Source organism: Pyxicephalus adspersus, chromosome 10 (assembly GCF_032062135.1).
Source record: "Pyxicephalus adspersus chromosome 10, UCB_Pads_2.0, whole genome shotgun sequence".
NCBI lineage: Eukaryota > Metazoa > Chordata > Amphibia > Anura > Pyxicephalidae > Pyxicephalus > Pyxicephalus adspersus.
In genome coordinates, this window is record NC_092867.1 from 59,350,923 (window position 1) to 59,378,032 (window position 27,110).

Genomic DNA, 27,110 nt, shown 5'->3' on the forward strand with positions numbered 1-27,110 from the left:
ATCTTTTCAGTCATTTATAGGGGTGACATTCTTCCCACTGTCACACCCATGTCCTGTGTACTGTGGATATAGGAATTTTAGGGGGGGGGGCTCCCTGACACCTGAAAGTTATTTCATGGGTTCCTCCATGTTAAAAAGTATGGGGGGATGGTTGGGGGACTGGTCTATACCATTATACATAGATGGGGTTCACACTCCACACTTCAGTCGGGTGACACACTACAAGGGTGTCAAAAATACCAATGATTCCAAATTATCCCAAACTATTGGCAACAAATACAAAGTTCATTTATTCCAAACATCATTGTTATTGTGTCATAAAGTAATAAAGTGAGAAATCAGACAAAACACAGATTCTGCATCAATAATAGGAAGGTTTGGCGATTTAGTCACTTTTCACCAAGGTGAATCAGCATATGCCACCTGTAATCAGCTTTACGCTTATAGCTTTTCCCACACTCAGAACAGGAATATTTCTCACACTCCTTGGCAGCGTGCACACTCATGTGTTGCTTAAGATTGTATTTTTGCCGGAAGCCCTTGTTGCATTTCATGCAGGTGAATGGTTTCTCAGTGCTATGAGTGTGGAGATGGTTCTTCAAGTTACTCTTCTGAACAAAACCTTTTCCACACTCAGGGCAGAAATATGGGACATCTCCGCTGTGAATCCTCATGTGTAGAACAAGGCCAGGTTTTGTCCGGTAACATCGGCCACACTCGTGGCATGAAAATCGCTCCCCGGTGTGGATCATCTGGTGAGTTTTCAACTGCGCCTTGAATAAGAATGTTTTTCCACAGTCAGAACATACGAATGGCTTATCACCAGTGTGTCGTCTTTCGTGGATCTCACGCCCTTTGTCAGTGGAAAATCTTTTTTCACAGAAAGAACAAGGAAATGGTTTTTCCTTGGAGTGAACCACCCGATGTCGCAGGACAGTTGCTTTACATGCAAAGAGCTTTCCGCAGTCAGGACAGGCCACTTTGTATTTCTTGTGAGCCAGGAAATGTCTCTGTAGACGTAGTCTGCTGGTAAAATAGCGCCCACACTTGGAGCACTTGTACATTTTCATTGGTGTGCAGGTTAAAATTTCCTGTGTGCTATCAGTTGCAGGTGTGCCTAGCTCCATCAGCTTTTTTAGTAAGCCCATCTTGGTTTCCTTTGGCAAAACCATTTTCCTGTCTGTTAGCCGTGGATTGCGGATCACCAGGGGTCCCAAGGTCTGTGGCAGGATTCGGTCTTTGTTCTGACCAGGAGGTAATGTCTTGTGTGTTATTCTGCTGCTGGTTGTGAATCCTTCATGTTGGGGTAAGCAGAATTCTTCTCGGATGTGATTAATCTGAAAATCTCCTACATCTAATTCCTCCTCACTGGAGGGGAGCTCTTCCTTAATCTTAACAGTGATAATTTTGCTGGAATCTTCTTCTTCTTTCTCAAAGTCTGGCTCCTCTTTAATATGGAAAGATTTGTTGTTTTCTCCCAGATCATCTTCTCCATCACACACGGATTCATGCTTTATTATACGATGCATGTGATCTGAAAGCTCCTCTTCATCTGTGAGGGGTTCTTCCTTAATATAAATCTCTTGTGTATCCACTGTGTCTAATAAATCATCTTTAGCATTCTGGAAACATTCTTCCCTTACACAAACAAGCTTACTTTGTGTTTCTTTTCCTAAGCATGATTGTTCTTTATTATGAGTCTTGTGTGCCCCACTTGCAGCTTCAAATACCTGAGCCTTCTTTTTAATATGAGAAGATAAATAAGTGGGGGAGGAGCTTCCTCTTGTAAACTGGAGTTTCTCTTTCTTATTAAGTTTAAGTGACATTTTCCGATATTGCTTTGGTCCTGCCGTAGCCTCGTCTATGCCTTTGGTTGGGCAGCCCAGAGAAATCTTCAGAACTTTGCATGGTTTTGGTTCTTTCCAGCTTTCTCCTGGGTCTCTGACAATTGAAGGTGCCAGGAGATCACATGGTTTAGGTACTTTTAGGCATTTTACTCCTGCATTTCTTTTTATAGTAATTTTTACTTTGTCCTTGAAATCCTGGGCAGAAAGTGGGGTGGTCAGTGGTCCAAGTAGGTCTGCTATGGCCATTGTGCCTGTAAAAGCAAAGCAGACGAAATTCAGATGATGATTGGGCCAGGATTGATAGATTAATATGAAGGGAAGGTTCAGGATGGTTCTGTCTGTATGCAGGAGGGAAAAGAGGAAAGCAGTGAGGAGGTATTGGTGGGACTGACTGGGATGGTTCCAATAATAAATAATTCCCTGGGATTGGTCAGAATGGCCAAAGCACAGAAGAAAAAGTGACCGTAAAGTTTGGAGATTGGGTGAGAGTGTTGAGGAAGAGAGGGTGAAGGTTGGTGATTGGATGGTAGTGTTCAGGAAGTGATGGTGAAGTTTGGCGTTTGGGTGGGACTGTTGAGGAGGAGATTGTGAAGTTTGGCGATTGGATGGGAGTGTTCAGGAAGTGATGGTGAAGTTTGGTGATTGGATGGGAGTGTTAAAGAAGTGACCGTGAAGTTTGTTGAAGTTGATTGATTAGGAGTGTTCAGGAAGGGACAATGTAATATGGTGATTGGGTGAGAGTGTTGAAGAGGAGAGGGTGAAGATTGGTGATTGGATGGTAGTGTTCAGGCACTGACGATGAAGTTTGGCGATTGGATGGGAGCAATGAGGAAGTGAAGGTGATTTTTTGTGATTGGGTGGAAGTGATGATGAAGTTTGGCGATTGGATGGGAGTGTTGAAGAAATGATGGTGAAGTTTGGTGATTGGGTAGGATAGTTCAGGAAGTGACGGTGAAGTTTGGCGAATGGATGGAAGTGTTGAGGAGGAAAAGCAGGTGAAGTCTGAGGTTGGGTTCTAGCTGTCCTGTGCGTTATTGTACATCTGAGCCAGTCATTAGGAAGCCCTAACATCAGCTGACGGGGTCATATCCTGCTAGGTAGTGATGAGAACAGGGACCTGGACCTGGTGAGATTGGAAATCAGTTCAGGATACAACCATATTCCGGAAGAGGAATACATAAAGCCACATAATTACAAATCGGAATTTGTGGAATAATATGAAATTCACCTGGATATTAACCTGCAGGGTGGTAACCCCGAGTGTGGCTTGGGGTAAAAAAAACAGCTGAGCCACACTCGGGGTAGCTAAAAAATAATGAATATCTTACCTGGTGCCACCGGCTTCTTCCAGTGTCCCACCCGTCCGATAACATCCCCTGGCTGCGTCCTCTTCTTGCGTTCTGTCCCCCAGGGGTTCCCGGTGACCTCGGTGTGTGCGGCCCTCGCTAGGGGAGGGGCTGGAATTTCAAATTATTTTGTATTGCAGAGAATGCAATACACTGGATGTATATGTCTAAAAGCAGTACATTGTATTTCATGAAAATTTTACAGTATAATAGTATGAGTATTATATATTATATATATTATATGAATATTATAAAGTTTGAAACACAAAATCATGTCAATATGTATTGTTAAATTTATTATTTTAACATAATTTTGTGTTTCAAGCTTTATTATACTCATACTAATATACTATATTATATTAATTTATTATAATGTAAAATACATTTCCATGAAGGACAATGTACCGCTTTTAGACATATAAATCCGGACAATGACCCGCTCAGGAGGTTAATAATCTTTTATGCAGAAAGCTTTATTAGGGTGTGACATCACCAGGAAGAGGGGGCTGTGTAACACAAACAATATTCCATGGGAAGAAGTTCTTACTTGGGGAAATCCTGAAGGGAATATTGTTCTCCATTTTTGCTTGTAGATTGTCAACTTGATTCGCCCGCCGCCATCTTGTTGTAGTCCGCAGGCAGTGACAGGAAACGAAACTTTATCCTTTAGTATGAGTGATTTCTGATTGGATAACAGGAGACACGCCCCTATCACATGACTCGAGGGGTACAGTGACTGCAGAAAGCGACCCCTGGCGGTCCGAACATCTGCATGTACTGATAAAACTATTACTGAACATAATAGCAGAAGTCTAGTTATCGATAATGGAGCTATCGCTTAAGTTCTCTGCTATGGCCTCTGGATATAACCGTTTGATAACTATTATATTGAGGGAGAACTGGTATTCCAATAGACGCCCGATTCAGCTGATAGCTTACAAAAAGGGAAGTTGTAGTTCCCGGCTACGGCCACCAGAGGTCAGGCTTAATACAGAGACGCCTGTTATATCTGTCATCCCTGACTACTGCTGAAGCCACGCCCAGCAGAGAGACAGAGCACAATTTGTTTACGGAAATGACGTAACGCTAATGGAACGCAAACAGGAAGTGGGCTCCAGAGGCGCTTCAGAAGCGGTGATGAGAACTACCGGGGCGGGGAAATATGGCAGCGGCGGGGACGGTAAGAAAATGGCAGTATCCGCAATAAATAGGGTTAGAGGGAGGATGTGGGCGTCTTGTCTCTCTGGCTCTCCCCATTGCAGTCTATCAGTAGCACTCCTAACATAAAGATCATTGTGTGTACATAAAGAAGACATTACTGGCTGGGTTCTGTAACATATAACTCAAAGTTACTTGTATGGTGTGTTTCCTGTGTGCTACTTACTGCCGCAGAGAGGCCATTCATCTTCACAATCCCTGTGTGACAGGTCCTCTTTATTGTCTTCCTGTGTGTTACGTACAATACCCCCCCCCCCCTATCTTTGTGTGACAGGTCCTCTTTATTGTCTTCCTGTGTGTTACGTACAATACTCCCCCCCCTCTATCTTTGTGTGACAGGTCCTCTTTATTGTCTTCCTTTGTGTTACGTACAATACTCCCCCCCCTCCCCCGATCTCTGTGTGTTACGTACTATACGTAAAACATGGCGGAGGCAGTGTGATGGCTTGGGCGTACATGGCTGCCAGCACACGTTTTTCCAGAACTGTGCTGGCTTTTTTAGATGTTTTTGAGCAAAGTCCAATCTAGGCTTTCTGTTCTTGAGGCTTATGAGTGTCCAATTACTTCTCAGCCCCTGAAATGAAGTGATTGTGTAATAAAGGATTTAGTTCCTCACATTTTATCCAATCTTATTGTTCATCCCACTGAATTAAAGCTGAAAGTCTGCAGGTCAACTGCACCTGAGTTGTTTTATTTAAAAATGAATTGTGTTAATGTACAGAACCAAAATTAGAAAAAAAGTTGTCTCTGTCCAAATATTTATAAACCTAACTGTACATACTGTCACTTTCGATCTTCTGTGTGCAGGGATTGGCAGTGCTGGTTGGATACATGAACAAGGAGCGATCATAAAGCTGGGGGGGGGGGGGGGGGGTAAGTAGATATAGCATTGCTCCCCGGTTTTGATAGGACCTGGGGTTGGGATGATATATGTATATGGGGCTAATATGTATCCCGTGATGGCTTTGTGTGCAGTCAGGCATGACACATATATGGATAGACAGCCATGATGATGTGGTTAGAGTTCTCCTTTAACTTCATACTAGGTTGATGATCTCATGTTGATTCTGTGTTCTGTACAGATCACCACGTGGCTTAGAGAAGACACGCAGCTGTCCATTTGTCTGTGATGGATTCCAGCACAGACAAATTGAACATGAAGGAAGAGGATGCTGATAATCCTGTCACGTCTGCAAAGAATGTTCCATGTAAAGTGGATATTAAAGAGGAGCTGTCATCATTAGAAGAGGCGACGTTACCTAACGGCTGCACCACCGAGGATGAGAAACAGCCAATTGCCACTTTCATTGATGGAGAAGGAAATCCAACAGACATCTCCCCCAATCATTCTGAGTCGTCATTTATCAAAGGGGAATCCAGCAAGGAGGACAGCTTGAGTGACACAGACTCTAGTAGTGTACGGCATTCATCCCCTGCCATCAAGGCCGAGTCACATGTTGTGTGCTATGAGGACAATTTGACTGACAGTGAATTGGCTGCAGATTACATTCCTGTAATCATTAAGGAGGAATCTATCTCTGAGGATGAGGGGAATCTCACGGATACAGATTTGTATCTGCCGGCACAGACCCATGAGATGGACTTCATGTACCCATTAATGAAAGATTACCCCTGTCCAGAGTGCGAGAAATGCTTCAATGTGCCACTTGAGCTAGCTCAGCACCAGCGCAGCCACCTGCCTAAAAGGCAGTTTTTGTGTGCCGTGTGTGGAAAAACTTTCAGCAGTAAGTCAGACCTCAGCCGGCACCAGAAAATTCACACTGGGGAGAAACCCTTCATGTGCTATGAATGTGGAAAATGTTTCAGCAAAAAATCTGATGTCCTCCGCCATGAGAAAATCCACAGTGGTGAGAAGCCGTTCTCCTGTCCGGAGTGCGGGAAATGTTTTAGCCGTGACTCTCATCTTAGCCGCCATCAGAGGATTCATACTGCGGAGAAAACATTCACCTGCTCCGAGTGTAGTAAAGTCTTCACGCGAGAAATACAGCTGCAGCGACATGTCCGAGTCCACACTGGGGAAAAGCCCTTTTCCTGCTCCAGATGTGGCAAATGTTTCCGCAAGAAGTCGGACGTGTCACGGCACGAGAAAATTCACACTGGAGAAAAACCCTTCATATGTTCTGAGTGTGGAAAACGATTCAGTCGCCATTCGCACTTAGTCATTCATCGACGTGTTCACACCGGAGAAAAAACTTATTCATGTTCAGAGTGCGGCAAATATTTCACACAGTACTCCACGCTCATTTCCCACCGACGGATTCACACTGGAGAAAAGCCTTTTGCTTGCACCGAGTGTGGGAAATGCTTTGCACAGAAACGCGATCTCAATAAGCATATGACCTTTCACACTGGCGTAAAGCCATATCCCTGTTCAGAGTGCGGCAAAAGTTTTGTGCTGAAATATGAACTTCGCAAACACCTCCGTATCCACACCGAGGAGAAACACTTTGTCTGCACTGAATGCGGCAAATGCTTTATCACTAAATCTGACCTGGTCCGCCACCAGCGCATTCACACTGGAGAAAAACCCTTTGCCTGTTCAGAATGTGGCAAATGCTTTAGTAGACACACCTATCTTGGCATACACCAACGTGTTCACACCGGTGAGCGACCCTTCATCTGCTCTGAGTGCGGAAAGTGCTTTAGCCAGAGGACGGCGCTGGCAGCACACAGCAGAACGCACACTGGAGGCCGGCCTTTTGCCTGCTCTGAATGTGGCAAGTGTTTCAGCAAAAAGTCCGACCTCCTCCGACACCAACGCACTCACACTGGGGAGAAACCGTTCACCTGTCCGGAATGCAGCAAATCCTTCAGTCGGCACACTTATCTAATGATCCACAAGAGAATCCACACAGGAGAGAAACCTTTTCTTTGTGCCGAGTGTGGCAAACACTTCACATATCGATCTCACCTAACCCGGCATCAGAGGATCCACTCCGAGGCCTCCCCCTCTGAATGTGAATAATCACACCATGTATCTGCTTAGCCTTACAAGCCATCAATATGGCCGACACTGGAGGGTTCTAAATGTGAGCTGAATATCTAATAGGAGACTGACCTGCCTAAAGCGATGTACATACGGACATCCTACAGGGTCAACATGTCCGGCACTGGAAAATTCCCTAACATACTAGTCCCTCTGTGTCTGGCACCAGAAGATTCCCTCAACAGTCCCTCCATGTCCGGAACCAAAAGATTCCCTCACCAGTCCCACCGTGTCTGGCACCAGAAGATTCCCTAAACAGTCACTCCATCTCCGGCAACAGAAGATTCTTTCAACAGTCCCATCATGTCCAGCACCAGAAGATTTCCTCAACAGTCCCATCATGTCGGGCAGCTGAAGATTCCCTCACCAGTCCCATCGCGTCGGGCAGGAGAAGCTTCCCTCATTTACCCGAGTCCCACCATGTGAACAGCAATAGTGACAACAAATCTGACCATTGGGAGAAACTTCCTCTAGAAACTTCCATCTGTCTTCCCAGCTTACTGTGACCCTCTGGATCATATATTGGTGCCAGGTTCTGTATTTGACATTATTGGATTGGCACTGCACTAGCCTGTAAAGTAGAAAGAAGCATTTGCAGAGGATCAGAAAATGTAAACTGGACCTCTCACCAGAGCACTAAGTCTTCCAATTCCTAAATAAGGCATCTGAAAACCCTTCTTACACCTGATGACCTTTTACATGACAATACAGGACTGCTCCAGCAGTAGCCAACACTGGGAGGATACAGGTAGTCCCCGGGTTACTTAGGAGATAGGGACTGTAGGTTTGTTCCTAAGTTGAATTTGTATGTAAGTCAGAACAGGTACATTATTTTAATAAATGTAATTAGGACAGATGTTTGTCTCAACATATTAGGCAGTGTGGCACTATTAGGCAGTGTGGTGTCAGTTACTGTATAAAATCCTCACTGTGAGTTCATCACAAACAAACCAAAAAAAAAACCTTATGGAGCCTAGACATTCATTAACTTCTGGAGCAAGCTGTGCTTTGATATGGAAAAAGAACGGCAGTTTGTCTTGGTCATTAAAGAGTTACATAATGTTGCAAAACTGCTCAGCTGTTAGGATCACCCACAACCTCAACTGTGTTTAGAAAAAGATTTCTTCTGCAAGCCATGCAACCCCTCCCCCACCCATCAAGCCTCCATCCTGCACAGGAGTGAGCAGGGAAGCTCCATTCGTATCTAGGAGTCGTTTGTATGTCGGATGTCCATAACTCGGGGACTACCTGTATATAAAGGAGATGTGGGAGATTTGACAATAGAACTTGCACTTCATTTTACAGACATCTCCTGCAGTGAAGCTTCAATTATTCTGCAATTTAAGCCCAACTATACCCTGAAGTGAACAAAGTAAACTCTCAAAGCAGTTATGTTGATTGGCGTAAATCAAGGGTGCCAAACCTTCGGTCCCCGGAGCTGCCAGATCCGTCTCTCTCGGCTTATTCCCTCTCTGCTCGTCTTGCAAGGGATGGGGCGCGCACATCTCTTATGTTCCTGTATGAGATTGTGCTGCCAGGAAAGGGAGCTCCCTGATATTGGGCGTGTCCTATAGACCTGTCAATCAGCTGCTCCCCACCCACCTTGTACTGTGAGATGATCACAACAGCAGCATGAGAGCTTTGTCTGTGTCCATTAAGGATGAGCGAGATTTTTAAATTTGATCTTGTGGCGAATCGGGCCGTTCTTGCTTACCGAACATGTAAGCGGGAACGGCCTTGTTTCACCGCGAGTTCGTGTTCGCAGGCTAGCTGAACTCTTATGACCTCTCGATGGAGCTTCTCCATTGGGAGGTCATATAAGTTCAGCAGGTTCCCACGCTCCCTGATAAGTGATTATTGATAAGTACAGCCCAGGGAGCGTTGGAACCTGGACCGTGGATTTGTGAAATCGGTTCCCCCAAATTTCGCGAACCCATCCAAAGGTGGAGGAAAATTTTGCTAGACTGTCAGAGGCATTCTCGCTCATCCCTAGTGTCTATGCAGCTGTCATTATCCCCATGTATAAACCTTCATATCTCCTACATTGAGTGTCATGAAAACGTAAAAAAATTTCTGTCCAGGGTCCCCAATTTGAGTTTGCATGTTAGGGACCCACGGGGCCACTTCCATGGCAATGGGCAATTGGTTACTGTCAATTCGCTCTGTGCTGTGGTGCCCATATACTTGCTTGTTCATAAAACTTCAAGACTGTGTTCAAACTGCTGTTGAGGTTTTGGTGTGGACCCCTTCCTCATACCATGGAACCCTGCACAGGTGGAGATGCTCAGTACCGCTCACTGCCGCCTAGAGTCAAATCTGCAGATGCTGCAGTGCGAGGGACTGAACGGCTGGTGGGGTGCCTGGTACTCATAGCTGGCCATGGGATGTTGGCAACTGGAAATGTGGGAGCCAGTATGAAATGCCAGTATGAAATGCCTTTTGTTCCCCCTTCCCTATTAAAATGTTATACCCATCATATCATGCCTACCCTGTGTCACATAGCTATCCCCTTATTCTCTAAGTCCCCCAATTTTTCTGTAAGAAAAGGGAAATGTAACTGTAACCTCCTAAACTTACATCCCTTTGGCGCCATCACTACCTGCCACACAGCGCTACCCTGCCACACATATCTGGCCACTTAGCTTCTGTGAACCCCAATATCTCTTTACGGCAGAAAGTGAAATATAGGGTAAGTGGGGGACTCTTGTGGCCACCCCCCCCCCACTAAAATTTATTACTACTACCATGCCATAGTGCCCTGTCACATGAATTCTCCTGAATCGGGAGCTGTAGGATAAGTGGGGGACTTTTGTGGCTAACTCCCCCTAAAATCTTATTGCTGTGGCGCCATCACAAGATATAAAAACTATACCTGTCATACCGTGCTACCCTGTCACACATATCTGGACACTTACCTTCTGTGACCCCTAATTTCTCAGAAACGGAGATGTAGGGACCTGAAGATGTAGCAGTAAGAACATGTACCCCTTGGCTATCTGTCACATGAATTAAATTTCCCTGAAAGCATCCATTGCAGAGATTGGGGTACAAAGAAGGTAGGTTGGGGTAAAAAGATTTTGGGGTCCCCTATAACTGACAGGACACCTTGTATGGTGGTTTCTGCTCTGTGGTACAGGAATGGTTAGCAGAGAGCAATATATGACCGGCCAGCACTGGATTTAGTTTTGTATCTTTCAATAATACAGCATCACGTGGTTAGTGCAGAAATTGTTAATTTGTCATTTCTTTTATTTGGTAAATGTATGTTACGGTAACTAGAAACATTTAAATTTAATTTCGTTTTAAATGAAAACTTTTCTAGTTTTAAACATCTTTAATGTTTGTTTGCAAACAGCGGCCCCCAGATGAAAAAAGGTTGGGCACCACTGGTGTAAATTATAGGCATTACCTTTGGTAAAGTCCTCGTTGTATATCCGTGCAGCTGGCTGGCCTTTCTTGCCTTTTAGGTTTCTGGTGGTCAGGCACATTATTTACTTCCTGTGTCTACAGGCCCACTCACTGAGGACATGCTGGCATCTAATATTCTTCCTTCTTTGGGAGACACTCCAGGTATTCCTTCCCCCGCTTGTCTTCACCTAATAAGCTGACTGCTACCAGGATTTGCCTTGTTCACATTGGGGGCTTTAAAGTTAAACACCAAGGAGAATGGGAAAATGTGTTATCTGGTTCCCAGAAGGATGTTGCTGCTATGATCACACAATTGGCTCCAATGTTGTACAATATAAATTCTTATCTCCTTGTAGATGGATCGCCAGTATGGGGGAAGCCCGAAATGTGACCTCAGTCTGTGTGGAGCCAATCACATTAGCAGGCAGCATCATTCCTGTACACCCAATACTAATGCTATGGCTGCTTTGTGTCATCTGTCTGATGACTGTAAATGGCTACTAATAATGTTCTGGTTGTTGAGGTTTCCTCTCTCTCCAGGAATGAAGCGTTAGGCTCCTGAATAAAACAATATTATGTTTTGTGGGGAACAGGCAATTGGACGTGGTCACATAGTTTATGCAGAAGTCTCTGATGATGAACACGGAGGAGCTTTGTGCGGGTTATTCCACACACGGAGGGCTTTGTGCGGGTTATTCCACACACGGAGGGGCTTTGTGCAGATTATTCCACACACGGAGGAGCTTTGTGCCGGTTATTCCACACACGGAGGGGCTTTGTGCAGATTATTCCACACACGGAGGAGCTTTGTGCCGGTTATTCCACACACGGAGGAGCTTTGTGCCGGTTATTCCACTTGTAGATAATATTATGTTCTACTCGTCTGATGCTAATAATAAATGTAATGTGTTTTATTCTCTGGTATTTCACTGTCAGGGCTTTCTTTGCTGTGTCACCAGATGGGAAGAGATCTGTAAATGGTGAATGACTCTCCACCCATTACTGAACACCTTTCTCCAGGTCAGCCATATTCATCCTTCTAGGCCCGGGTGAACTTGATTTATTACATTTCAGATGTGTGACAACTCTTTTATTAACATTTAGTGAATAAATTGCAAAGTCCCAAACCTTACCTAAAAATAGTTCTTTGTACTTCCCATAATGCATCTTGCCATAGTCTATAGGAACAATCCAATGGTTTCCTGCACACAGCACCGTCTTCTGGTGACCCCAGCTTGGGGAGAGCGAGTAGTGTCACTCCGTGTCCCAGACACCAGCGATTCAGCAGCTGTTCTGCTGTATTTCCCGAAGGCATTGTGCTTCTGGAATGCTATTTTAGCATCCTATAGAAATATTTGCACCTAAAACGCTTTAGATGTTGTAGATGCTTGGAAAGCATTCTGTGCACAAAGTGATGAATTTACAAGCTTTCCTTATTTTCCTTGTTGGCAGATAAGGGCCGTCTATATTTATGCACTGATCTGCACAATACTTCTATAAACACAACATTCCATGTGTCCACATTTTATTCACTGCGCTTTTCAGTGAGGCATTAAAGGAAACTGCTAGAGCCTGTACCTGTTGATCCTAGCAGAAACGCTATAAGCTCCTAACATTCTGTGCACTCTAACTGCATTGAAATCACAAGCAGTGTTATCAGCCCCACTAAATTTTACCCTTCTGAACTACAAAAGGGGAGATGTTCTGTACTCCAGCAGAAGAAAGTTTAGAAGAACTGATAACAATTCCTGAGATTTCACAGAAGGTAAGCACCATGTTGTTAGACGCTCACTGGATTTCAGGAAGGTCAGGTATGTTTCTGTACTGAATGACTCACCTCACAAAATACCCCAGGGTACAATAATTGCCACCTCGTACTTTACACCTTACAATGATGGTGCTGCAGTTACCCCTACATTTTTTAAAGTCTTTGGGATTTCAATTTATTAGGAATCTGTGAAAAAATGGCCCTGTCAAACCGATAAATGGATTGCTGGGGTGCTATTTACATTTCCAGATCAGTAATGTGACACCCTAAGCTCTCCAACAAGATCACACAATTTGGGTCAGACCGACTTTTTCTCAATAGGCATTGCAATAAAGATGTCCTAACCACAACACACCCACCAACCAAAAAAGAGGTTGCAAAGGCATCCACCAACCAATTCTCATGGTCCTACACACATTTCATCGCTCTTATGAATACAGCAACGCAGTGTGGGAAGATTGCGACGTCTGGAACCTTTTTCAGGGTTATTATATGTCAGGCTATGACTGGAGCTCACTCTTGCAGTTGGAACACCCCTTATCTGGAGAGTAAGTAGAGACCAGACCAATATTTCTCTATTTCCTTTCATTAATGTGACACACAGAGGAAGTTGTAGTGATGTGACCTTCACCCCTAGGATACGGTAAAACAGAATGTTCATCAGACTCCTCCCGCTGAACTGTGACCCCATCAGGTAATCCCACCTACGTACCTTTCCACGCTATTACTATGAGCCTGCTTTGCACATCTCTGTATAATAACTGTTTTATTGCCCACCAAACTGACTTCCTCACATTTAAAGGACCCCAGTTGAAAATGGCATAGTGTTCCTTTTCTTTGGGGTTCTAAACAGCCACGAAAACCACACACACCATCATCTGTGAACATGGCAGCATTGGAAAATGTAATAAATAAATGTGATACAAGTGGACCAGGTTTGGGGACAATGGAATTTTATAGTGTTCTGTGTACAATCATTTCTTGGAATCCATGGGCGTATGGATCAGCATATGCTTGTTCAGAACAGACTTTGCTATGAAATGTTTGCCGCACACATGGCACCCAAATGGCCTCTCTCCATGTTTTCTTTCATGGATTGCCAGCTCAGTTTTACTGAAGAAGCATTTTCCGCAGGTAGAACAGAAGGAAGGCAGAGTATGTGTTTTCTGGTGCTTGGCCAGGGATGTCTCGCTGTAGAAACACCCCCCACACACTGAGCAGACACATAACTTGAGGTCAGTGTGAATGACTTGGTGTTTGACCAGGAAGGACATTTCGGTGAAGCTCTTCCCACACAGTGAACAAATAAAGAGCTTATTGACTGTGTGGATGACTTGATGGCGGGCGAGGTCCAAGTTACTGGAGAATCCTTTATAGCAGCTGGGACAGTGGTACAAGATCTCCATGGAGTCTTCCTTCTGGCGGACGCTATACAAAGAAGCATTGTCAGGACCTTTCACAGGTACTTTGTCCACAGGAATCTCTACTTCATAAGCCAGGGTCTCCGGGACGGTGTTTGAGGTATGTTCACTGGTAGGACCTGCATGACCAGAAATGGCCAAGACATTATTAAAAGTTTCTGGCTCCTTCTTAATGTTGGAGGGTGTGGAATGTCCTTGTTCTCCAGGGGTATAAATGTTTGGTGTGGAACGACTGTCTCCCTCTGCTGATATAGGCTCTACCTTAATGTGGTGGAATACTTGTGGAATTTGGTCTGTGTATGTGTCACTGGGAACCTTGATTTCTTCAAACGTCTGGGGTTCTTCTTTAATGCGAACATATGTATATGGAATTTGATTGGCACAGTTGTCATCAGCAAGGCTTTCTTCTTCACTAGACAAGGGCTCCTGCTTAATCTGGATTTGAAAACCTTTGGTAGTTGTGTCACGTCCACACATATGTATACTTTCCGGGCCCATGTCACCTCCACTAACGTGTATACTCTCCGGGCCCGGATCACTGTCATAAATCATACGATCTTCTTCACAATCTGATGTTGCCATGGGGAAGTGAAGATCTCCAGCGATGTGTCTGCACTCAGAGCCATCTGACAGAAACATAATTTACTGGGTTATTAATGTTCATAACACACTGATCATAGAACATGGAAATGACACGCTAACACCATTTGCTATAAGATAATTATCTGTACATGGGAACACAACCTTTCTTCTGTGATCAGTACGGTGAGAAGATGAAAACCACTAGATGATTTCCTCGTCTCCCACCACCTCTACATACAGTGAAGAGTGAACGACAACCTACCTGGTGATGTGAGGGTCTGGTGGTCCTCCATCATGACGTCCTTGTAGAGGTCCTTGTGTCCTTCTAAATACTCCCACTCCTCCATGGAGAAATAGACAGTGACATCCTGACACCTTATAGGAACCTGACACACACAATGATACATAGACAGTGACATCCTGACACCTTATAGGAACCTGACACACACAATGATACAGTCACCATCCAGACACATCCCATAATAATCTCCCAGAATTCCCTGCTCACCTCTCCCGTCAGGAGCCCAATCATCTTATTGGTCAGTTCCAGGATCTTCTCTTCGCTTTTTTCAGATGTCAGGGAACGAGATGGAGGCACTGATATCATGTTCTGTTTCCGACAAAATCCTTCCACCACTTGAAGTCGATTGCTATTGGGTGTCCTCCCCCCAGGCTTCTTTACAATGATATAATCCTACAAGTAAAACAAAGGATTGGGGTGAATTTGTCCTATTCACCTTCACTGAAGTACCCCAAATTCCTTATTACAGAATCATATGACATCCCAGAATCCCCCTCACCTCTCCGGTCAGCAGGTAAAGGATCTCCAGGGTGAGGTTTAGGATCCTCTGGGTCACCTCATTCCTATCTTCCATCTTTGTGTATTCGACTATTGCTGGATGTGACCTGAACTCAGCCTAAAACAGAGAAGTGTCAGCAGGGGGAGCTCTGATAGGGTTGGGGCAAAATGACATTACCTGCCTATCCCACGCATGATATACGATATACCCAATATAGCAGGGGGGGGGGGGGGGGGGTAATATATTGTGACCTTCACATGGGAGGCATACAGTATTATATATCATGTGTAATATATTGGGGGGTCATAAATTAATCATATGGACATTATAGGGGTATTATGGTGCCCTGGGGTGTACAGAATAGATGGGGGGGGGGCACACAGTATTTTATATCATGTGTAATATATTGGGGGGGGGGCCATATAATAATCATATGGACATTAGAGGGGTATTATGACCCCCTGGGGGTGTATAGAATATATGGGGGGCACACAGTATTATATATCAAGTGTAATATATTGGGGGGGCCATATAATAAGCATATGGACATTATAGGGGTATTATGACCCCCTAGGGGTGTATAGAATATATGGGGGGCACACAGTATTATATATCAAGTGTAATATATTGGGGGGGCATATAATAATCATATGGACATTATAGGGGTATTATGACCCCCTGGGGGTGTATAGAATAGATGGGGGGGGCACATAATAATCATATGGACATTATAGGGGTATTATGACCCCCTGGGGGTGTATAGAATAGATGGGGGGGGTGGGGGTGTATAGAATAGATGGGGGGGGGCACAGTATTATATATCATGCATAATATATTGGGGGGTAATATAATAATCATATGGACATTATAGGGGTCTTATGGTGCCCTGGGGGTGTATAGAATAGATGGGGGGGGCACACAGTATTATATATCATGTGTAATATATTGGGGGGGTCATATAATAATCATTTGGACATTATAGGGGTATTATGGTGCCATGGGGTGTATAGAATAGATGGGGGGGGCAGTGTATTATATATCATGTGTAATATATTGGGGGGTCATAAAATAATCATATGGACATTATAGGGGTATTATGGTGCCCTGGGGGTGTATAGAATAGATGGGGGCACACAGTATTATATATCATGCATAATATATTAGGGGGGGGGGGTCATATAATAATCATATGAACATTATAGGGGTATTATGGTGCCATAATAATCATATGGACATTAGAGGGGTATTATGACCCCCTGGGGGTGTATAGAATAGATGGAGGGGGGGTGGGGGGCACACAGTATATAGAATATTTATATAGAAGTTACAATGTACAGTACAAGCGGGTCACATAACAGTCCATATGAAAGATATTCGGGTAATCTCACCTCTCCTGTAGAAGCTCAGTGTTTCAGGTCAGGAAGTGTTGTTGGAAAGCGTTGAAAGCAAATTATATCTCTGAACACTAGTGGGCGCAAAGTGTCCGCAAACGCCGCCATCTTCCTGGAGCCTGACCTTCTCTACGAGGCCTTTCATTGACTAATTTCGGATAAGATGTCTAGAAGGGGCGTGGTTTCTCTGCCAAAATATCAAAGAAACTCTAGAATGAACGGCCATGTGATTATCTAGTCCTGGAGACCGAGGTCTCAAACCTGTGAGAGGGGCTGGATGCAGAACCGAGGGATAGGGGTAGGTGGACATTGCCCTCTAGTGGTGGAAAACAGAAAACTACAACTCCCATAATCCTCCACGGACATAAATGACGAGTTAGATCAGGAAAGGTAACATGGAGCTGCTGATTATTAATTGCTGATATTAAAAATGAGCTTTCTGGTTGTGACCTTCCCCTTACTCTTAATGACCTAGTGTCACTTCTAGGAGCCTTTGCAAGTGGACCGTGCTCGACTGACCCCTAAAGAGCAGGCCCGTAGCAGGCGTCAGAACCTCTGTATTGTGCTGGGGAGGGCCACTACAAGCTCAATTGTTCTTTGAAGGCCCCAAAACGCCAGTGCCCAGGGAAATGGGGAGAGGGCTCCCTAAGCAAAACTACTACATCTCCACCATCCAAAATACATTTTCCTGCCCGGATCTCAACTGACAGACATAATTTTTGGACCCAAGGCCTTTTGGACTCATCTCTGTGGTGCCCCTATCTAAGCCTTTGGGGGTCTCTGTGGTTAATAGCACTGCTTTACAGGACTGCATTCAGCATACCTCTGTGCCACTCACAATGAAACGTGGGGCCCTGCACACTGGGACTATTTCCTTTTTGGTGGTTCCCAAGATCAATTATCCCATTATGTTGGGGTTGCTATGGCTATATAGCCATGCCCCTGTCATTGAATAGAGCATCGGAGACATACTCTCGTGGAGCGCCACCTGTTTCCAGGAGCGTCTTCCCCGGCTGCTTCCGGTCCAGCAAACCTTTTCTGCTGCTGCTTCACCTCAGCCTAGTTTACCAAGACCATACTGGGGCTTTGCTGACTAAAAATCAGGCTGAGAGGCTACCACCGCACCGCCCCTACGACTGGGCCATTGACCTAGTCTCTGGCTCTTCGCCTCCTCGGGGTAAAGTGTACCCTCTCTCCATCCCTGAAACTAAGGCCATGTCTGACTATATTCAGGAGAATTTGTAGAGGGGCTTTATTTGTAAATCATCGTCCCCGGCGGGAGCTGGATTCTTCTTCGTGCAAAAGAAGGATGGTTCCCTGCATCCCTGCATTGATTATAGAGGTCTGAATAAAATCACAGTTAAGAACACGTATCTGTTGCCTATAATCTCTGAGCTGTTTGATCAACTTCAAGGGACGTCGGTCTTTATCAAGTTAGACTTTCGTGGTGCCTACAACCTGATCTGCATTTGTGAAGGGGATGAATGGAAGACTGCCTTCAACACCCAGAATTGTTATAACAAGTACTTGGTAATGCTTTTTGGGCTCTGTAATGCGCTAGCGGTTTTCCAGAATTTTGTAAATGACCTGGGACCTCCTTTATGTCTGTCTGGTCGTCTACCTAGACGACATCCTGGTCCACTCAAGGGATATACCTACCCACCGCGACCATGTCACGTTGGTTCTGCAACGGCTTAGGGAAAATAGACTGTATGCTAAACTGGAAAAATGCCAGTTTGAACTTTCAGAAATTCCATATTTGGGATACATTGTGCCTGCGCAGGATTTGCGCATGGATCCCGACAAACTTTCGTCTGTGTTAAACTGGCTACAACCACTTGGGCTAAAACCTGTCCAGAGGTTTCTGGGCTTTGCTAATTACTACTGGTAATTTATTAAAGGCTATTTCACACTGATTGCCCCAATTACAACTATAAGTCTGGTCACCGGAGGCACTCCAGGCCTTTCACTTGCTGAAGAAGGCCTTTGCATCAGCAGCTGCCTTAGTTCACCCTGACACCTCCCAGCCCTTCTTTTTAGAGGTGGACACTTCCTCTGTTGGAATGAGTGAAGTTCTTTCCCAGAAAAATGCATCCGGAAAGCTGATCCCCTGCTGGGAGGAACTACTCCATCGGAGACCACAAGCTTCTTGCAGTTAAACTCGCCTTAGAGGAATGGCGCCATTTACTAGAGGGAGCTCAACATCCTGTAACCATTTACACAGACCACAAGAACCTGCAATAATTACAGTCTGCACAACGCCTGAATCCTCGTCAAGCCCGGTGGGCACTCTTCTTTGCCAGGTTTGATTTCTTACATATCGTCCAGGTTCAAAAAATATTAAAGCTGATGCCTTTTTTGCTACTTTGAAAAGGAGAACCCAGAAATGGAACCCATTTTTGTTATCGACCCTGCGCGAATCATGCTCATGGCTCCAGCTCGGCTGGAACAGATTCCCCCAGGAAAATCAACTCCCAGCAAACCAATTGGTCTGACCTATTGCCTTCGGCCGTGCTGGCTCACAACAACCGCTCCAATGAGTCTGCAGGTCATAGCCCTTTCTTCATTGTCTCTGGTCTTCTCCCCAAGCTTCCTGCTCCTGTCCCTGCACCGTTGGACGTTCCTGCTGCAGCTGCTACTGCTGACCACTTTCAGCAGGTCTGAAGAGAGGTTCAAGAGACTTTAAAGCGCTCCTCTCTACGCTACAAGAAATGGGGTGACAAGAAAAGACCCCCTGCACCTCAGTTTTTCCCTGGTGATAAAGTCTGGCTTTCTACAAAGAATATTTAGTTACAGCTGCCCTCTCCCAAGTTGGCTCCACGTTTTATTGGTCCTTCTCCTGTCCTGTGTCAGATTAACCCAGTTATGTACAAGTTGAAACTGCCTCCTTCTCTAAAAATCCATATTTCCTTCCACTTTTCACTCCTTAAACTGGCTATTTTCCAAAAAAATTCTCTAAGAAGACTCTACCTCCTGGGCCTGTCCTTGCTGCTTCAGAAGAATATAAAGTAGAACAGATTTTGGACTCCAGACTCATCCGGGGATCATTGCAATATCGTTCCTGGGTCCCTTGTAAGGATCTCTATGCTCCCCGCCTTCTCAGGGAGTTCCACGCCAAGTTTCCCCACAAGCCCAGGAGTGGCCGGGTTGGCGGGGGCTCTAAGGAGGGGGGTACTGTCACAGATCCCTGCAGGTCCAGGGGGTCTGTGCCACCCACCTTTTACTCCCCTGCTGCCAGCACTATCTCTGCTAAGGCATCATCACCTCAGTACACTTCCTGGTCCAGGTCATGTGACTCCCAGTCAGCTGCTCCACTACCACAAAGGACTAGAGTGTTTCGCTGACATGCTCCCCCTGGTGGTGGAGTTGTGAACACCACCAACCTCTAGTCTCCTGGACTCCCTCTGGTGGTAGAGTCTATGGTCTATGGTCATATACATATATTATATACAAGTCCATAAACCAAAGGTCTATGGGCACCTCACCATCACCCCCCTATCCCCCCCCCGATTCCAAAACCATGGCCAATAATATGGAGCCTTATTAACTAAAATATCTTTGTATGTTGTAGGTTCAACACCTGAACCCCAGGTATTTATTTCACTTTTCAGGTAAATAATGAGCACTAGAGCTTTAATTATTTTATGTGATATAATTTGTTTTAATTACCATTTTTATTCCATTTGCCTTAGTCATGTCTAAATATCCTGCAAATATATTATGTAATAAAACCGAAAATTAATTGAAATTAAGCTGCTGCTGGCTGTGAGGTTTTCTGAGATCGGCAGATGTTATAGAGGAAGATATGGGAAACTGAGAGATTCTTCTGTCAGAATTAGGATGAGGGGGTCTACACCTACTGGGCACAACAGGTTCCCCTGGGAGGATCTTCACCTATGGGTTAGGACAAGTTCCCCAGGGGGGCTCTCCACCTACAGGGCAGGGCAAGTTCCACAAGGGGGGTCTCAAAGCTACAGGGCAGGACAAGTTCCCTGTGGGAGGTTCACCCACTGGGCAGGACACGTTCCCCAGGCACTATCCCCCCACTATTATTGGGCAATTATACCCTTCTATATCATATGACCAAAGGTCAATGGGCACCTGACCATCACCCCCTATCCCCCCCTCCCATTCCAAAACTATGGTCAATATAATTAGTTTTAATTTAAATTTTTATTCCATTTGCCTTAATCATGGACAAGTTCCCCAGGGAGGCGGTCTCCACCTCCTGGGCAGGACATGCTCCCGGAGGAGGGTCCCCACCTATGGGGCTGGAAAAGTTCCCAAGGGGGAGGGTCCCCACCTATGGGGCTGGAAAAGTTCCCCAGGGAGAGCGTCTCCACCAACATGGCAGGACAACTTCTCCGTGGGGGGACTCCACCTACAGGGCAGGACAAGTTCCCCGGGGGGGCCTCCATCTACAGGGCAGGACAAGTTCTTCATGGGGGGCTCCACTGACTGGGCAGGACAAGTTCCCGGAGGGGGTCCCCACCTATGGGGCTGGAAAAGTTCCCCAGTGAGAGGGTCTCCACCTATGGGGCAGGACAAGTTGCCCAGGGGGTCTCCACCAACATGGCAGGACAACTCCGTGGGGGGACTCCACCTACAGGGCAGGACAAATTCCCCAGGGGGGTCTCCACCTTCAGGGCAGGACAAGTTCCCCAGGGGGTTTCCACCTACAGGGCAGGACAAGTTCCCCAGGGGGGGTCTTCACCTACAGGGTAGCACAAGTTCCCTGGGGGGTCTCCACCTACAGGGCAGGACATGTTCCCGGAGGGGGGCCCCACCTATGGGGTTGGAAAAGTTCCCAAGGGGGAGGGTCTCCACCTATGGGGCAGGACAAGTTGCCCAGGGGGTCTCATCCTACAGGGCAGGACAAGTTCCAGGGGAGGTCTCCCTCTACAGGGCAGGATAAGTTCTTCAAGGAAGTGGTCTCCCCCTAGAGGGGGCAGGAAAAGTTCCCCGGGGGTGGTTTCACCTACAGGGCAGGACAAGTTCCCTGGAGAGGGGCTCTACCTACAGGGCAGGACAAGTTCCCCAGGGGGCTCTCCACCTACAGGGCAGGACAAGTTCCCCAGGTGGGGGGTCTCTACCTACAGGGCAGGACAAATCCCCCAGGAAGGGGGTCTCCACCTTTGGGGCTGGACAAGTTCCCCGTGGGGATTTCCACCTACTGAGCAGGATAAGTTTCACAGGGAGGTCTCCATCCTCAGGGCAGGACAAGTTCCCCAGGAAGAGGGTCTCCACCTACTGGGCAGGGCAGCTTCCCCATGAGGGTTCCACCTACTGGAGAGGGCAAGTTCCCCAGAGGGGGGTTCACCTACAGGGCAGGTCAAGTTCACTGGGGGGGTCTCCACCTACGGGGCAGAACAAGTTCCCTGTGCAGGGGTTCGGCTACTGGGCTGGACATGTTTCGCGGAGGGGGCTCCACCTACTGGGCAGGAAATGTTCCCCGGGGGGTCCTTATCTACTGGGCAGAAAAAGTTCCCTTAGGGGGGTTCACCTACTGGGCAGTACAAGTTCCCTGCAGGGTTTTCACCTACTGGGCAGCAAAAGCTCCCCAGGGAGGGGGTCTCCACCTACAGGGCAGGAAAAGTTCCTCGGGGGGTTTCCATCTATGGGGCAGGACAAGATACTGGGGGGTCTCCACCGATGGGGCAGGACTAATTCCCCAGGGAGGGGGTCTCCGCCTATGGGGCAGGACAGGTTCCCCAGGGAGTGGGTCGTCGCCTACGGGGCAGGACAATTTCCCTGAGGGGGGGGTCCTTGTCTACTGGGCAGTACAAGTTCCCTGGGGGGGTTTTCACCTACTGGGCAGCAAAAGTTCCCCGGGGAGGGGGTCTCCACCAACTGGGCAGGACAAGTTCCCCGGGGGGGGGTCTTCACGTACTGGGCAGGACAAGTTCCCCGGGGGGGGGGGTCTTCACGTACTGGGCAGGACAAGTTCCCTGAGGGGGGCTTTACCTACTGGGCAGTACAAGTTCCCCGGGGGGGTCTCCACCTACAGAGCAGGATAAATTCCCTGGGGGGGGGCTCCAGCAACTCACCAACTGGGCAGGTCAAGTTCTCTGGGGGCCTCCATCAACTTGGCAGGACATCTTCCCTGTAATGGGGTTTCCATCTACAAGGCAGGAAAAGTTCCCCAGGGGTTTTTCACCTACAGGGCAGGTAAAGTTTCCTGGAGGTCTCCACTGACTCGGCAGGACATCTTCCCTGTGAGGGGGTTTCCACTTACTGGGCAGAACAAGTTCCCCGGGGGGGGGTCTTCACCTTCAGATCAGAATTGGCACCTGAGATGTACCTGCCTGCTTGCCAGAAACATGTCACCTCTAAAAATTCCCACCTGTGCCAGGACATGTCGCCCAGTGGTTCCCTACTTACAGGGCAGCATACTTCACCCAGATTGTCACCAGTCCAGCAATTTGGAGAAAATCTCCCCAGTGGGGAAACTTATTGTTAAATATATTCTAAGATATATAGGAAACATAGATAATGAACATGCCATGAAGGTGCAATGAAGGTGCCATGAAGGTGCAATGAAGGTGCAATGAAGGTGCATGTGGTGTGATCAGCTATTGGCTGCTTTTCTCAGACCACATCACTATGTACCTCCCTTTTATTCTTGTTTAATCATTGCTACCATATATCATTGTTTAGGATTGGGCAGAGTCTTGGCCCAGTAAAGCATACCCTCCAATACAAAAAACCCATGGAAATAAAGACATTCACCAGTTATCCTCGGAAGCCACAACCGGATGAGTTTCACCCCCCTAGTCAATAAGTAGGTATTGTGCAGAGTTGGAGGACTCCTTTATATTACACTGATGCAAGACTTACCGTATACATTGCATGAAACATGAAACTTATGTAAAATACAGAAAATAGAGAAACTCACAGAATAAAAAACTTTTTATTAAATTGTGCAGAAAGAAATGTTGTCACATCTGATACAGTGTGAATGATTCATTCACATCAATGACAATCATTATCCTTATCATCCATGAAGAAGGAGCAGTCAGTTGTATCTTCCAAACAACAATAATACAAAAACAGCAAAAATATTTTACATTATCAACAAGATAAAAATATTGGTGAATACATTCACCGAGGGGGTGTGCAGCATTGAGGGGGGAGGGGCTGCTGAGTGCAGACTGACCCCTGCCCCTCCATTACTGATCAACTAATAAATCCTCATCAATACATTTCATTTAATAATAATAACGTTTCTGTTTGGCTGCCTAAAAACCTATAAATAGAAAGTGATATATAAATAAAGAGAAGGAGATCACCCCCCCCAATGGGTGTCCGTACACATATCTAAATGTTACCCCCCCCCCCTATATCTATTACTGGAAATGTATACCCCCTGACAGGTATTTACTGATGGGTCCCCATTGGGAGATTGATTCTCTTCATTGGGGAAAACATATAGTTGTCACCAGGAATAGAGGGGATTTCCTTCCATTGGGACACTGGGGATTGTCTGATGATGGGGTTTGACCCCCTCTTACGCTATCCACATACAAATTTATGGTTTTGGTTGTACAAACACTTGAAGGCCACCTGATGATCACACACAGGCGAGTTCCTAGCGATCACATTACTGAAGAAGCAGAGGCAGCTGGGAACTGTCTGTGACATTCTCTAGGTGGTCCACCATCTGTATGACCCCCTGGATCTGGTCATCCTGCAGGACACTCTGGGCATTGGTGACAAATTTCTTCAGCAGGGACTCTCTGCTCAATGGCCTCCTCCAGTGGCCATAGAAAGTATCACATTTCCCGATCATCACATTCCCGTTCTTCAGCAGCAGGGCCACCTCAGCGTACATCTTGTCAAAGTTGGCCTGGTTGTCCTGAGGATGCTCCAGCACCACCTTGCTCAGCAGATGCTGGAGGTCCTTACGAAACATGTTTTGATCATGGAAGGAATGGATATTCACTTCCCCATCCAAGAGGGCTGTGCAGGCATTGAATTGGAAAGAGTGCCGGGCCTGGTGCTCGGAGTCTGGATATGGCCTATTTATGTATTTGGAGATCGGGACTCGGAGAACAATGGACTGGATGGCAGATGGGTCAAAAGAGCCGTAGTGCTCCTTAAATATATTTCTGACCGAAACTGCAGCATCAGCAACCCAATGCATTCCCAGGTGTGCAGGAAAAGACTTGAATGCAATGTCTTGCTTGGCTAGAAGGAAGTCATAATGTTTTCCAGGCATTGACAGAGACTTAGGTTGGTAGTCACCATAAAATGCACTGAAACCGGCACAGCCGGGAACATCGTCCAGTATGAAGGGATTGGCCTCCATCCCTTTAGAGGCCAGAATAGCAGCCTCCAGGCCCAGCCGTGTGGCATTGCCAATGTGCAAGGGCTTGGCCAGAGTGGCAGCATTTGCCATGGGTGCACCAGCAAGAGAGGCAGCAATGGCCAGGGCGTGCATGCATTGTTCCTTATCTAATGACAGAAGCTTGGCGGAGGCGGCAGCACTTCCCATAGTTCCAACCACAGAGGGGGGATGAAATCTGAAATGAGCAAACAATTCCCATTATTTTACTAGTAATTCATTAATACAAAATGCAGAACAATAGAATAGTTTGGTGAGGACCCAGTCACCAGTTTGGTCAGGGCCCTTTTCTGTTCCCCCATGACTGTGCCCCGGGGTACAAAGCCCACTCCATAAAGACATGGGGTCACCAGTTTGCTGTGGAGGAAGTCGAGTGTCCTGCACAGAGCTCTGGCCTCAACCCTACTGAACTCCTTTGGGATGAATGGGAATGGTGAACCAGGTCTTCTCATCCAACATCAGCACCTGACCTCTCCAATTGGGGCAAATTCCCACCATCAGTACCTGACCTCACCAATGGGGGCAAATACCACCATCAGTACCTGACCTCACCAATGGGGGAAAGTCCCCACCATCAGTAACTGACCTCACCAATGGGGGCAAATCCCCACCATCAGTACCTGACCTCACCAATGGGGGCAAATCCCCACCATCAGTACCTGACCTCACCGATAGGGGCAAATCCCCACCATCAGTACCTGACTTCACTAATGGGTCAAATGTCCACCATCAGTACCTGACCTCACCAATAGGTGAAAATGCCCACCATCAGTACCTGACCTCATGAATGGGGGCAAATCCCCAGACACAACCCAAAATCTTGAGGGAAGCCTCTCCAGAAGATTAGGGGATGCTACAGGGGAGAAAGGGAGGGGGGGGGGCAATACTTGATTATTAGCCATGGTGACACACCTTCTTAGTAATGGGCATAGGGGTTGGGGGCAACTACTTATAGCCATTGGGGGGACTCCATAGGGGGGCACAGGGAGCTCCGATCTATAGGGATAAATTTTGTAACAACTCACTTTTTAGGGATGTTATTTGCTTCCTTAGAAAAGCCCATCAGTCTTCCTTGAATCTCAATTCCAACATTGAAAGCCATCAGCAGCTCCTCTCCAGTCACTCGCCTGTCCTGGGAGAGCATTTGTGTCAATGCCAACAGAGCGGGAAGGACGGCACCAGATGGGTGGGTGGCAGGGTGCCAGGTGTCATCAAAATCCATGGAGTGAGCCTGAAGCAACAAATAAATAGTTAGACTCCGCAGAGCGCCCCAACCCTAAGACACGTATTTTATTTTTACCCTCAGTTGTACTTACAGCGACCCCATTAGCGTAAGCAGCCAAGGTGGGGGAGAGCTTCAAACCTTTCTGTCCATAAACCGAGCAATGGGAAGAATTTCCATAGGTTGTAAAGTGCAAATCCTGAAAGAAAATATTGATGTTGATGATGATGAAAGTGTTTGCTCTGATTGGAATTGATCCATTGATGATTATCACCAGAAATGGTTAATTGTTTATTATTGGGAAATTGAGAAATCGGTGACAACAATTACTGGTATATTGTAGATGGGAACAAACCTGACAATATTTCAGAATAATATTGAAGACGTGTGTTGTGCTTCCAATCAATCCAACGCCAATGCTGTCCAGGATCATCCGCTTACTTCTGTAGCGCACCTCATCAGAGAGGTGCACGGGGCGAATCCCATGGATGAAGGACGCAAAGCTGCTGGTGACCGTGTCTTCTAGCTGGTGCCCGGCAGTCACTGAAAGAGACACAACATGGTCATGTGATGGTCCTGTGATGGTGCCATGGTCCTGTCATGGTCATGTGATGGCCCTGTGATGGTGCCATGGTCCTGTGATGGTCATGTCATGGTCATGTGATGTTCCTGTGATGGTCTTGTGACTTAAGGTGGTGGTCATGTGATAGTCCTGTGTTGGTCCTTTGATGGTCATTGGGTGGTCGTGTGATGGTC

General features: G+C 46.4%; 4 protein-coding genes across 4 annotated transcripts in view; 1 reads left to right on the plus strand and 3 right to left on the minus strand.

The window, feature by feature from the left end:
- Positions 1-266: 266 nt before the first annotated feature.
- Positions 267-3,876, minus strand: LOC140339000 (uncharacterized). The gene is made up of 2 exons (XM_072423466.1): positions 3,741-3,876; positions 267-2,098 (listed from the first exon to the last, which is right to left on the minus strand). The coding sequence occupies exons 1-2, from the start codon at positions 3,772-3,774 to the stop codon at positions 390-392; spliced, it is 1,743 nt and encodes a 580-aa protein (XP_072279567.1). The 5' UTR covers positions 3,775-3,876; the 3' UTR covers positions 267-389.
- Positions 3,877-4,111: 235 nt separating this feature from the next.
- LOC140338988 (uncharacterized) lies at positions 4,112-11,682 on the plus strand. The gene is made up of 2 exons (XM_072423433.1): positions 4,112-4,373; positions 5,494-11,682. Exon 2 carries the CDS (start codon positions 5,541-5,543, stop codon positions 7,395-7,397), a length of 1,857 nt encoding a protein of 618 aa, XP_072279534.1. The 5' UTR covers positions 4,112-4,373; positions 5,494-5,540; the 3' UTR covers positions 7,398-11,682.
- Positions 11,683-13,530: 1,848 nt separating this feature from the next.
- On the minus strand, positions 13,531-16,905 carry LOC140339042 (uncharacterized). Its single transcript, XM_072423563.1, has 5 exons — positions 16,786-16,905; positions 15,398-15,514; positions 15,106-15,291; positions 14,860-14,983; positions 13,531-14,641 (listed from the first exon to the last, which is right to left on the minus strand). Exons 2-5 carry the CDS (start codon positions 15,470-15,472, stop codon positions 13,569-13,571), a joined length of 1,458 nt encoding a protein of 485 aa, XP_072279664.1. The 5' UTR covers positions 15,473-15,514; positions 16,786-16,905; the 3' UTR covers positions 13,531-13,568.
- Positions 16,906-23,679: 6,774 nt separating this feature from the next.
- Positions 23,680-27,110, minus strand: part of LOC140338907 (cis-aconitate decarboxylase-like) — a 7,495-nt gene continuing 4,064 nt past the window's right edge. The window contains exons 2-5 of the mRNA XM_072423224.1: positions 26,710-26,949; positions 26,449-26,553; positions 26,158-26,363; positions 23,680-25,310 (exon numbers count right to left, since the gene is read on the minus strand). Of these exons, the coding sequence (XP_072279325.1) occupies positions 24,389-25,310; positions 26,158-26,363; positions 26,449-26,553; positions 26,710-26,949 (1,473 nt within the window). The 3' untranslated portion in view covers positions 23,680-24,388. The remainder of the gene's footprint in view (positions 25,311-26,157; positions 26,364-26,448; positions 26,554-26,709; positions 26,950-27,110) is intronic.

What these genes read in the sequence shown, in the direction of transcription:
- LOC140339042 (XM_072423563.1), bottom strand. Translation starts at nt 15,472, where the DNA reads ATGGAAGATAGGAATGAGGTGACCCAGAGGATCCTAAACCTCACCCTG. An exon ending in TTTACCTGCTGACCGGAGAG is followed by an intron (nt 15,292 to 15,397) that starts GTGAGGGGGATT and finishes TTTTACTTGTAG; the next exon opens with GATTATATCATTGTAAAGAA. An exon ending in CCAGACCCTCACATCACCAG is followed by an intron (nt 14,642 to 14,859) that starts GTAGGTTGTCGT and finishes TGTTTCTGTCAG; the next exon opens with ATGGCTCTGAGTGCAGACAC.
- LOC140339000 (XM_072423466.1), bottom strand. Translation starts at nt 3,774, where the DNA reads ATGGAGAACAATATTCCCTTCAGGATTTCCCCAA. An exon ending in TCCCTTCAGGATTTCCCCAA is followed by an intron (nt 2,099 to 3,740) that starts GTAAGAACTTCT and finishes TTGCTTTTACAG; the next exon opens with GCACAATGGCCATAGCAGAC.
- LOC140338988 (XM_072423433.1), top strand. Translation starts at nt 5,541, where the DNA reads ATGGATTCCAGCACAGACAAATTGAACATGAAGGAAGAGGATGCTGAT.